General features: G+C 34.3%; 2 protein-coding genes across 2 annotated transcripts; one reads left to right on the top strand and one right to left on the bottom strand.

Annotated features, from left to right (window-relative positions):
• Positions 1 to 2,188: 2,188 nt before the first annotated feature.
• On the top strand, positions 2,189 to 5,666 carry LOC111496210 (tubulin beta chain-like). Its single transcript, XM_023146577.1, has 3 exons — positions 2,189 to 2,671; positions 4,324 to 4,593; positions 4,752 to 5,666. The coding sequence occupies exons 1-3, from the start codon at positions 2,272 to 2,274 to the stop codon at positions 5,426 to 5,428; spliced, it is 1,347 nt and encodes a 448-aa protein (XP_023002345.1). The 5' UTR covers positions 2,189 to 2,271; the 3' UTR covers positions 5,429 to 5,666.
• Positions 5,667 to 7,828: 2,162 nt separating this feature from the next.
• Positions 7,829 to 9,370, bottom strand: LOC111496295. The gene is made up of 4 exons (XM_023146697.1): positions 8,915 to 9,370; positions 8,704 to 8,763; positions 8,468 to 8,542; positions 7,829 to 8,361 (listed from the first exon to the last, which is right to left on the bottom strand). Exons 1-4 carry the CDS (start codon positions 9,233 to 9,235, stop codon positions 7,987 to 7,989), a joined length of 831 nt encoding a protein of 276 aa, XP_023002465.1. The 5' UTR covers positions 9,236 to 9,370; the 3' UTR covers positions 7,829 to 7,986.
• Between the last annotated feature and the right edge of the window lie 2,747 nt (positions 9,371 to 12,117).

The raw sequence follows: 12,117 nt of genomic DNA on the forward strand, positions 1-12,117 counted from the left end.
AAAAAAAAAAAAAAAAAAACACAGAGCTTATTATAAGCTTGTTAAAAATAAAATATTGCAAATTTGCGTTTACTTTTTTTTTTCTTGGTTTAATTGCAAAATATATATATATATATATATATATATATATATATATATATATATATATATATTGACAAATTCTAATATTTGTAGATGTGATCAATTTATCAAATAAATAAATTGATGCAATTATTAAATTACATTTTTAGCCATAATATTTTTTTTTATCAAAAAAATATTTATTATTAACCGATAAAATAAATTATTTTTTTATGAGTGGATCGAATTTTGCTCTTAATATGTTGAATGGTTAAAAATATAATTTAATATAACAGATTTTTAATTATCACTTTTCATAAATTTTAGAATTTATTATAATAAAAACATGTCATTCTTAAAATAAATTAAAAGTGGAAGAAATGAAAACTAAATAAATATTTAAATATATATTGATGGCAATTTAATTATAAAAAATACAAAAATATTTTCCAACCATTCTAGAAACAACCCTTTAAATAATTATATATAAAAGAAATTTCAAGTGTCAATTATTAATTACTAAGATGAAAATTGCCACATGCTTGCAACATGCTCTAAACAAATCACTTTATTTGACTTTTGGCTTTGGTTGCCCAAATAAAATTAAATAATAGGTTGACTTTTTTTCCCAAAATTATGTAATTTGAATTGCTTCCTACAATGGCTGAGAGTATTATCGGTATATTCCTAGAGGATTCGACAAAAAAAGTCCACTCACTATATTGGACGATCGAGATTTCATCTACGTGACCTTGAAACTCGTGATTATTGAATTTAATTAATTTGTTCGATGCTTCCATCAATGAAAGTGTTTATCTGATATAAATTTGGGGCAATATGGTAATTTTGGAGTTGACTTTTTAGAACTTTGACTTTTGTTTAAAAATTATATATTCTCTCTTTGATTTAAGCATTTTCGTGTCAAGCAATATTGAGAGGTTGGATGCTCGGTAACACCTAAAACTAAATGGCCGGATTTACTTTTAGTATTCAACTGACGGAAATGTGACCCAAAACTAACTTAATATTAAGACTATGCCTAAGTAGGTCCAATTAAGAAAACTTGGGCCTACAGTCCAGATAAACCTAAGAAGGCCCAATTAAGAAACTTGGGCCTACAGTCCAGATAAACTAACACAGGCCCAATTAAGAAACTTTGGGCCTGTAGTATAGATAAACCTACGTAGGCCCAATTATAAAATAATCAAATAAGTAATAATGAAATTAAAATAAATGGCAAGAAAAAATAATAATAAATTTGGATTAATCCAAATTAATTTTAGAAAAATTCATCAGCTAAATTAATAAAAGTTTAATTTAGTCATTTAAATTTTTTTTGAATGCTTTTATAGATCATAATTATTAAGACACTTTTGTTATATATATTATTATTATTTTGTCAATAAAATCCCATTGGAAAATATTAAAAAAAAAAAGGGATAATTCCAAAAAGTGGTTGTGAGATAAGTGAGGAGGTGGGCCCAAGTTAATGGGAGGCGCACGTGCGAGTATATCATCGTAACGTGCGAATCGTTCCATCTCTTGTTTCCGCTGCGTAGTCTCGCTGTCACACACCTCTAACTGGGCCCGGACAGATCCAATCATGGTCGTTGGACGGTCTTGATTTCATCTTCTTATTATTATTATTTTTTTAATTTCTTTTATAAATAGAATTTCTTTTTTATTTATTTAAAAAACAAACTTTCATTTAATCATCTTTTTCTAGTTTAATTAATTTAAAATTTTGGATTCGGGATTGACCGTACATACATAATAATTACTACTAAATTATGCTCATTTTGGTAGGGGGTTAGGTCGTAATTTCTCACATATATAATAGTGTTTAAAATAAAAATAAAAAGTTAGTTTTAATTTTGTTGTGTAATGTAATATTTAATTTTAAAAAGAAAAAATGGTAAGAATTGTAAGAAAAATAAAGAATAAAAAAAAAAAAAAAAAATCGACCCCTCCAAAAATTTGGCAGGAGCAAAATCAGAACCGTCCAATTTAGATCAGACAGGGTTAAAGAACTAATGGTCCACGTCCATTGAAATTATCCCGCCATTTGTTGTTATTACCATATTAACCCCCAAATTTCTGGCTCCCTCTCTGTCTTATAATGGATACTCTCGCCTTCATGTTCTTCGCGTCGATCCATTTTCATCAAAACAAGAGGCCTTTCAGTTTTCCATTTCCTTCAAATAAGACACCATGAGAGAAATCCTTCACGTTCAAGGTGGCCAATGCGGCAACCAAATCGGATCCAAGTTCTGGGAAGTGATCTGCGATGAGCACGGCATCGACGCCACTGGAAAATACAACGGCGATCCTTCTTCTGATCTTCAATTGGAGAGGATCAATGTCTATTACAATGAGGCTTCTGGCGGCAGATATGTTCCCAGGGCTGTTCTCATGGATCTTGAGCCCGGTACCATGGATAGTATCAGATCCGGTCCCTACGGTCAGATCTTTCGCCCCGATAATTTTGTTTTCGGCCAGTCCGGTGCTGGAAATAATTGGGCCAAGGGACATTACACTGAAGGAGCGGAGTTGATTGATTCCGTTCTTGATGTTGTTCGTAAGGAGGCCGAGAACTGTGATTGCTTGCAAGGTATCACATTCTCTGCTCTGTTCTTCGATTATACATTCTGATTAAACTGCTTTCTGATTTGAAGGAATACGTTCGTTTCGATTGAATCATTTGTGAATCCTACTTTTACATCCTAATTTTACTGCTTCATGAATCCTTTCGCTTCGATTGAACATGTGCTTACATTCCGAATTTCTGATTACACTGCTTCATGAATTGAAAGAATCTGTTCGTTTTGATTGAATCTAGACCTGCATTCTGATTATACTGCTTCAGGAATTGAAAGAATCTTTTCGTTTCTATTTAACTAATTCGCGAATCGCATTTTAGGCTTCGAAAACAATACTTCCGTGTTCGTCAAATTTCCTGAATACTTTTCAGTCCAATATTCTCTGGTATATCCAACGCATGTGAAAGACTTTTCGTTGTTCTTATCAAATTTTTGGTTTAAACTTTAAAAAAACGATCAAATATCGTCGGATTTGATTTTCCTCGAAGCAAGGTAAGACTAGAGGGCATGAACAACAAAAATATCTCCATTATTAACGTGAGCAATGGGAGATGATAAAATTGAGAAATCAACTGTTCTGATTTCCTTATTATTGTATTGTTATCAGTAAAGTCGAAGGAGAAAGTGATGGTTGCTGTAACCTTTCTCAGATCCATATCCACTACCTACTTAATTTGCTTTGACAACATCACAAAGTTGACTGTTCTTTAAATCTCCGACAATTTTATTTGTTCTTCCTTGAAAAACACGATTATTTGCTTTTCTTCTTTTAAACAATTGAAAATTAAGTTCATCGATCTTGATTTGCTAACTGCTAATTCTCCTCGCCATTTACTGCCTTCTTCACTCTAATTGGAAAGATGGGATACCAAATTTTGTCCATACCCAAAAATATACTTAGAGACTAAAGAAACAGGAAAGGATCCTCTACCACGTTTGGTATTGCAATTACAACTGGCTTTTAACATCCTCAACAATACTAATAATTGCCTTGCTATTAATTAATTAAAGCTTTCATGAATTACTGTTCTTTACTATTATGATCTGTTTTTTTTACTGAACTATATGATTTGTGTGGTTTGTGAAGGGGACAATGCTGAGTGGTGAGTCGGTCCCACATTTGTCTCATGCATTTAATCCATTGGAATATTTTATTCCACCTATTTCAACTTGAAATAAAAGAATGCCAACTTTAATGGTCAGAAAATACTATTTTTTCCCACACCCACCACTCCATGATTGGATAATTGTCGTGTTCTGGAGTTACCGTACCGACACTACCTTTTCTTATCAAAATGAATAGCGTTCATGAATAGTAATCACACCGAGATAAATTACAATGCAAGTATAAATTGCAGTAAAAGTGAAAGCATGACCTTTTTACTTCAAGATCTTAATATTTGACATATTACTTGCTGCAGAAAACAGGTGTGACAGGGATTAGAGTTCTTCGTTCCTGGCGTGCTGTAGATTTTTTTAATTGCTCTAATATGGGGATGCCCAAGAAACAAATTGTTAACCATTTTTCCAATTTCTATTTGTTTATATAGTTTATCCCAAGTGGGGTTTTTGTAAATAATGTGTTTTCCATGGTAGAACTGCAACATTTTTCCCATCTCTTAATTAAATTGGTCGAGTTTCTTGTCCTTTGCTTGTGTGCCAGGCTTTCAGGTTTGTCACTCTCTTGGAGGAGGCACTGGTTCTGGCATGGGAACCCTATTGATATCGAAGATTAGAGAAGAGTATCCGGATAGGATGATGCTCACCTTCTCGGTTTTCCCTTCTCCCAAGGTCTCAGACACGGTTGTGGAACCATATAATGCCACTCTTTCAGTGCATCAGCTGGTTGAGAATGCAGATGAATGCATGGTTCTTGATAATGAAGCTCTTTATGACATTTGCTTCAGAACCTTAAAGCTCAGCACTCCTAGCTGTAACCTCTCTCTCTCTCTCTCTCTCTCTCTCTTGTCATTTGCTAAATTAAATATTAGATACTTTTAAAAGAAACACTACTCATGAGCTAATTTTCTCGTAGAATACTCTGTTTTAGCATTTTCATAAACTCAATATCTGTTTTGTTTGTATGAACAGTCGGTGACCTGAACCATTTGATCTCTGCAACCATGAGTGGAGTAACATGTTGCTTGAGATTCCCAGGTCAATTGAACTCGGACCTGAGGAAATTGGCAGTGAATCTGATCCCATTTCCCCGTCTTCACTTCTTCATGGTTGGATTTGCTCCTCTGACCTCCCGTGGCTCTCAGCAGTACATCTCCCTCACCGTCCCAGAGCTGACCCAGCAAATGTGGGACGCCAAGAACATGATGTGCGCCGCCGACCCCCGCCACGGCCGCTACCTGACGGCCTCTGCAATGTTCAGAGGAAGAATGAGCACCAAAGAAGTAGACGAACAGATGATCAATGTGCAGAACAAAAACTCATCCTACTTCGTGGAATGGATCCCCAACAACGTGAAATCAAGCGTTTGTGACATTCCTCCAAAGGGTCTGAAAATGGCGTCCACATTCGTCGGAAACTCGACCTCCATTCAGGAGATGTTCAGAAGGGTAAGCGAGCAGTTCACGGCCATGTTCAGGCGGAAGGCTTTTCTGCATTGGTACACAGGTGAAGGAATGGATGAAATGGAGTTTACAGAGGCGGAGAGTAATATGAATGATTTGGTTGCTGAGTATCAACAGTATCAGGACGCAACGGTTGATGATGAAGCTGATTTTGAGGATCATGAAGAAGATTATGCCGAGCAGTAGCAAATTAATCTCTCCGCCGCTGCTTAGCTGAATTCCTGGTATGATTCATATCATCATTATATTCTCTCTATATCGTTACCAGAATTCTTCTACAAAATATGCTCTGCGTGATTTGATTTGATTTGATTTGATTTGATTGTTCTTCCATTTTGATTCAAGTTGAATTCCTTGTTTATGTTCTTGGATCTATTGTTTGTTTCTTATTTCATTATTATTATAATTATTTTGGTTACTCTTCTTTGCTGTGTTATAAGTTTTTGGGTTAAATATTTAGAAATTGAAGCAAAAATATATTACTAAATTAATATTGGCTTTTGAAAAAAATATCTTATAAACATGTTTTGATTAAACTAAGAATTAGTTATATGGGATAATTATAAGGTTAGTTCCACACTAATTTAATTATAATGTTTTTAACCCAAACAATTATGGTTAAATTTATAATGATGCCATCCAAATTTAATGGTAAAATATTTGAGTTTGGTTGGTTTAGGTTATTTGAATTAATTATTCAAATTTTGTTTTGTAATAGAAGTAAAAAAAAAAAATTACCTCATAATCTCAATTAAATTACATTTAAAAATTTTAAAATTGTGTTAAAATAGTGGTTAAAAAATAAATTATAAAAAATTATGAAATTAAGTAAAACTAAAATAAAGAAAATTTATACAATTTTCTTAAACAATAAATAATTTTTAAAATTAAAAATAAGTAGGAGTTTGTTAACTTAAGCAATGAACCCTTAAGAACTTTTACGAACAAAAAGTTGACTCCTAGGTTTGAAACCTGGGGGGTTTGGAACCTGAGGGGTTGCTTCGAGAAATCTCCTTTCTTTCTTATTCACTCAAGGGAGTGCGGACACACCTTTATCGTTAAACTCTTTTTCAAAACCGTTTTTTGTCACTTCCAATTTTTCTGTGAGTTTTGGGAATATCTCCATTAATAGGTCCGAGATCCACATATATGAATTGAAAGGTCCGAATGATCAACTCCGACTTTAGTTAGAAGTAGAAGTAGAGGGTGCCCTTTGCCCACTTAAAGGTTAGGTTGGATTGATCTAATTTTTTGGATCACCAATTTTTTTTAATATCCTCTATAGTCGATTCGTGCTTTCAAGAAAACATGCCATTCAATCGAATTTAAAAATTAGATGACGTCTTAGAAACAGTAATAGTGTGTCAAAAAATGACATTCTCTATCAACATAATTAATTAATTATTAAAATCGATTTTATTTATATTATAAAAAATATAATAAAAAAAAATAAGGCGATACCATTTATGTAAAAGAAAGAGGCACGGAATAATCAATATCCGAGCTTCCAAAATTACTATATTTTCCAGCAAAATATCAATCAATAGAATTACCAAATTTGGTGCTCTGAAATTTAATCATTTCCGCATCTTTGACTGAATTGGAAATTTTCTATTTTCAACATTTTCAACAACAATAAAAAATTTCTCTTTTTAACTACAAAACACTCTCTCTCTCTCTCTCTTTTTTTTTTTAATTGTTTATACCCAATAACTTGTGGTACAATTCACAGAATTTTATCAAAATTATAGCTCTTTTTTAGGAAAAAATATTGTTGTTAACTAAGTTATAATTAATTTTATAAATAAAAAAATCAAAATATTTAAATAATGGTTAGTAATTTCTGGATCATTAGTGTGAATTTTTTTTTTAAAAAAAGTTTTAAAATACTTTTCTCGGTTTGGTTGGTGTACAAATTTGCATAGATTAGGCCTAGTTTGGTCGAAGTCAAATTTAATTTGGTTCAGTCTCAATGGGACGTGATCCAGTTGGGTGTTGAGCCTTTTCTTACCTTTCCTTAGGTAGATCAGATATTACAACCTTGACGTATTGGAGGCTAGTCTTGCATCTTTGACGTATTTGAGCTCTATTTCACCCATTACATGCCTAATCAGAAATGTCCAAGGCCATTTATGTATTAAATAATAGGACAATAGAAATGTCCAATACCATTTATGTATTAAAAAAACAATAATAAAAAATAAAATAAAATAAAATAAAATAAAAAGAGCCACATATTATTGACATATGTACACAAATCTATGAGCTTCCAAAATTGCTGAATTTTGTAGCATCCATCCAATCAACAAAATTTCCATAATTACTACCCTAAAATTCAGGAATAACATTATTATTATTTATTGATATAGAAAATTCTCTAATTACCCACGATTTTCTTTCACTATTATCAACAACAAAATAACACATTAAAAGAATTATAATAATAATAAATATATATAACACCATGCAAATAAGTAATAGGAAACTTACTTTTTTATTATTTATATATTGATAATTATGTTAATAAAGAAAAAAAAAAGCACATGGTGCAGCTCTTAGGATTCTATCTACCTTTACAATTGGAGCAACACCCAAGTCAAAAATCTACAAACAAAAAAAAAATATTAATCTAACCCAATTCCACAATCAAAATAGGCCCTCTGCATCATCAATCAAAGAAATTGATGAACGAAATCCTAAGATCAAAAAAGATGTGAAAATGTGAAATTTGTTGAACTCTGTGATCACATACAGGGATTGTTAGGAGGAGTCTGCAATTTGGTAACGCCGTTGTTCTTGTTCTTGCAGATCTGAATCCTGTTCTTTCTAGCTCGAGCCGCCATGAATCTGGAGTAATTCCTCTGGTTGATTTCTTCAAGAGAGATGTTCAAATCAGGAATCCCCATTGGGCTCAATGAAGAAGGATCATAGAAAGGAATTCCCCCAATCGGGATTTGAAAATTCTGACTGCCATTATTACTCTGTTCCGCCATGGGAGCTGGCTGCTGATGATTTGAGGATTCGACTGTGAGCAGCTTAACGACTTCCATGGCCGAACTTGAGGTTCCTATTTCTGGAATTGCTGATTCGTTCTTAGAACTGTTAGAACCCAGAATCATCTGGACAAGAAGAAGAACAATAAGATTTTGATTCAGAAACAGAGCCCACAGAAAATAAGATAATGAAATTGGGGACTGCAGAGTTCCAAGTAGAAAAATTAAGAACCTCTTGCTTTTTGGCCTTCAATTCCGAATTGATAGCTTTCAGATGATTATAATGTTGCTTCATAGCTTCAAATTCCTGTTTTAATGGAAAATTAAATAAATAAAGAGAAGAAGAAGATAATATTTGTGAGGGTATGAAAAGTAGGGGGGGAAATATAGGAAAAGGACAAACGAATTTTGCAGCGCCCAGAAAAGGTAAAAAGAAAAATATAAAAATAAATAAATAAATAAACTCACCCCTTTCAAACCTTGATTCTGCTTGGTCAATTCGTCAATGGCTTCCACAAACTGAGATTTCTGAATCCAAGATCCAAAAACATCGATAAGAACTCAACATACAAAATCAGAGCCAGAGAACACAAACAACGAACAGAAATAACTAAAATTAGGTCTAAACAAGAAAATCAAATGAAAAAGAAGAGTAATCAATCGGTAATGCAATAGAGACCTTATCGAGAGACGCCTTCTTCTTGGAGTGTTTAGCGTTGGTATGTTCATCGGATTCACTCCGAGACAACGGCAAGGAGTTGAGGACGAGAGGAGAGGTCGGGCTGGACTCCTTGACCTTCTTGGACGGCGGCGAAGGGACGGAGGCAGAGGATTCCGGCGGGGAAACTAAGGCGGATCTCTTGCGTCGGAGTGTCCAGACGGGGATAAATCCGAGATAAACGACGGATTTCTTCGAGAATTCGAGGAGGATTTGAGCGACTTCGTGTTCTTTAGGAGTAAAGGCGAAATCGAGAGAGGCGCATTGAGGAGTCGCCGCCATGGGAGCGGAGTTCGGAGGTTTAGGGCAAGCAAAATTCCATGGAAGGTTGAAGAAGAAAGGAAGAAGAAGGTGATTATGGGGCTTTTATAGAAGGAAGAATTTGACGAAAGGAGAGCGTGTGAGTGTTTGGTTGAAGAAGACTACTGGGTTTCACAAAACCAGAATAGGAAAGGATTTTGGCAAAGAATGTGGGATGTGACACGTGTCGTCCGTATAGAGATTCTGGATGCCCCTCTAGGGTTTAAGCCTCTTCTCTCCGTCAAGAGGCCCTAACAAGCCCAAAGGCCAACTCATGCTTAGGTCTAACCTTGGTCTCTAAAAGTCAAACTTTGACCTATTTATTCATTTCATAATCGCCCTTTTAACGGAAGACCGAGAAAACTGGAAAGATCAGAAGAAATCTCACTGTCCATTCGAGTTTAGAATACACTCATACAAAATAAAATTGGCTATTATATAGCGTTACAGAATACACTTAAACATAATAGCGTTTTAGAACACGCTGAAATATAATAGCTTTACAGAATACACTGAAACCGCTGCTTAAAATCAAACTTACTCCATCTATTAGCCATGTCTTAACTATTTTAAAAAATTACGTTGAAAGTCTTTCCTGTCTCCATCCCGACCACCTATTATATAGTGACTGGAGTATCAATCAGGGGCGCGCCCCTGACCCCCAAAATATTCTTCAACCTCACAAAAATATATAATAATGGTCGGATATTATTTGCCATTAGATAAATTTACAAAATATATAAAATAATAACTTTTAAAAATTAAAAAAAAAATTGAATTTTACCATTTTTGTACAAAAATTTAAAGTTTATGTTGTTTATGAAAAAATGTTTAGGTTAAATGTATAAAATTATAGAAAGGTTATCTAATCTGATTTTCTACTGTTTTTAGTATTTAATTATTTTTTTTTCTTTGAAAAATAGACAATAATAAGATAAGTTCTTGTTATTGGGACAATAAAGCCTCAATTTAGAAAATATAACAAATTTTTAAAGGCAAAATTTTGAATTTTATTTTATTTATTAAAAAAGGAAATAGACCGAAATCAGAACAAAAAAAGGAAAAAAACTTATACATAAAATAGGAAGTTGTACGGTCTTCTATACTTTCAATTTCGTTTGATCCTCAGAATGAAGTAGACGTCAGTCAGCTTACGATACTCGCCTCTCTTGTCGACAAATAGGATGATGTCGAGACGCAAAATCTCGACGACGGAGCCGTCGTCGAATTTCACTGTCCTGCGAATCCCCGAATCGAGCTCGGAGAACACAGACCTAGACCCGATCATATGATTTGTTACCCCTATGTCGAGGACCCATGGTCGGTGCTCTTGTTGCTCGCCTGTTTCACTGATTTATATATATATAATCTTTTATTTAATTAGTGGGACTCTGATGTCCCACATTAGTTAAGAGGAGAACAAAACATTATTTATAAGGGTGTAAAAAGGTGTAGAAACCTTCCTCTAATAATAGACGGGTATGATTGCTCAAATGCACCCTGAGTCGTTACAGAGTTCACTAGTAAGATTGCTCAAATGCAGAAGTTGATTTAAATGCAAAAATTAAGAACATATTCTCTTACAGAAACCCCCTCAAAAAAAATTATAAAGGACTTTCCAGATGGAAAAAAATAAGAGGATAAATGATTGAAAACTACGAACAGGCACTGATGCCAATTCGGTGAAGTCGAATCAGAAACAAAGGTGAAATGGAGAAAGAACCAATTGGCCCCACAGAATTTATGCCAAAGCAAATTAACAAACAATCTTCATCGCTCTCTCTCTTTCTATATATATACGACCACTATTCTTCTGAATTCCCCAAGCTCAAACACAGAGAGAAGAACAATGGGTTGGTTGATAAGAGAGAGGAGAGGCCCATCATGGAAACAAGGATGGGCAGAGCAGGCCTTGGCCTCCATAGCTCCTCCGCCAAGGCCTCTGCTTGCTGTTCTTGGAATCTTGGTCATTTTGCTATCTGTGTCATCATATTCAAGCTACAGATCCCAGGTGAAAAGAACAAGGGTCAATTTCAAGATCTTTTTCTTGTTATTACCTCTAGTGTTTGTGTTTGTTGGAAACTCGATTGTTAGATATGGTCGTCTTGTAATCATCACTCCGAGAACAAAGCTTGAGCCGGTTTACGTCGCAGAAGGCGCCGCTGCCTCACCTTGGGGTGCGGCAGCGTTGCTGGTGGTGTTGTTGGTTTTGATATCTTATCAGCCTTACTTCCACTCTAAATGGTTTCCATCAATATGGATACCGTATTATTATTAGGCCGTGATGCTTTGGCTTTGCGTTGTTCCCTGCAGTATGTTCCTCTTAATTGCTACCTTCTCAATAATTCCACAAATATGTTGTGAGAGTACTAACTTACACATGCATACTGCTCCTTAATTTGAGAGATTTGAAAGGGGTCTTTGATTCACTTTCGACGTCTTTCTTCTGTTTTAAGCTCCCGTCCTCCTGATAACCAAAAAATGAAACATGTTAATGTCAATGATTGTTAGGAGAGGAGTCCCATATCGATTAATTTAGGGGTTGATCATGGATTTATAAATAAGGAATACATCTCCATTCGTATGAGGCCTTTTGAATAAACCAAAAGTGAAGCCACAAGAGATTATGCTCAAAGTGAATAATATCATATCATTGTAAAGATGGAGGAAGAAGAACACAAAAACACAAGGATTGTCGATCACTACATCTAACCAGCCTAGAAGGATTGTCCATTCACAGTATTCTTTCATTGTGATATCAGTTTAAGTCAGTCTATCTTAATTGCTCACAAATTTTTGACATTATTGAGAGATCACAAGCATGAGGTAAAAAGGCATATTCTTTTAGGCAAAAATCTCTCAAT

Source organism: Cucurbita maxima, unplaced genomic scaffold, assembly GCF_002738345.1.
Source record: "Cucurbita maxima cultivar Rimu unplaced genomic scaffold, Cmax_1.0 Cma_Scf00022, whole genome shotgun sequence".
Classification (NCBI taxonomy): Eukaryota; Viridiplantae; Streptophyta; class Magnoliopsida; order Cucurbitales; family Cucurbitaceae; genus Cucurbita; species Cucurbita maxima.

What these genes read in the sequence shown, in the direction of transcription:
- LOC111496210 (XM_023146577.1), top strand. Translation starts at nt 2,272, where the DNA reads ATGAGAGAAATCCTTCACGTTCAAGGTGGCCAATGCGGCAACCAAATC. An exon ending in GAACTGTGATTGCTTGCAAG is followed by an intron (nt 2,672 to 4,323) that starts GTATCACATTCT and finishes CTTGTGTGCCAG; the next exon opens with GCTTTCAGGTTTGTCACTCT. An exon ending in AAAGCTCAGCACTCCTAGCT is followed by an intron (nt 4,594 to 4,751) that starts GTAACCTCTCTC and finishes TTGTATGAACAG; the next exon opens with TCGGTGACCTGAACCATTTG.
- LOC111496295 (XM_023146697.1), bottom strand. Translation starts at nt 9,235, where the DNA reads ATGGCGGCGACTCCTCAATGCGCCTCTCTCGATTTCGCCTTTACTCCT. An exon ending in AGAAGGCGTCTCTCGATAAG is followed by an intron (nt 8,764 to 8,914) that starts GTCTCTATTGCA and finishes TCTTGGATTCAG; the next exon opens with AAATCTCAGTTTGTGGAAGC. An exon ending in AGAATCAAGGTTTGAAAGGG is followed by an intron (nt 8,543 to 8,703) that starts GTGAGTTTATTT and finishes CCATTAAAACAG; the next exon opens with GAATTTGAAGCTATGAAGCA.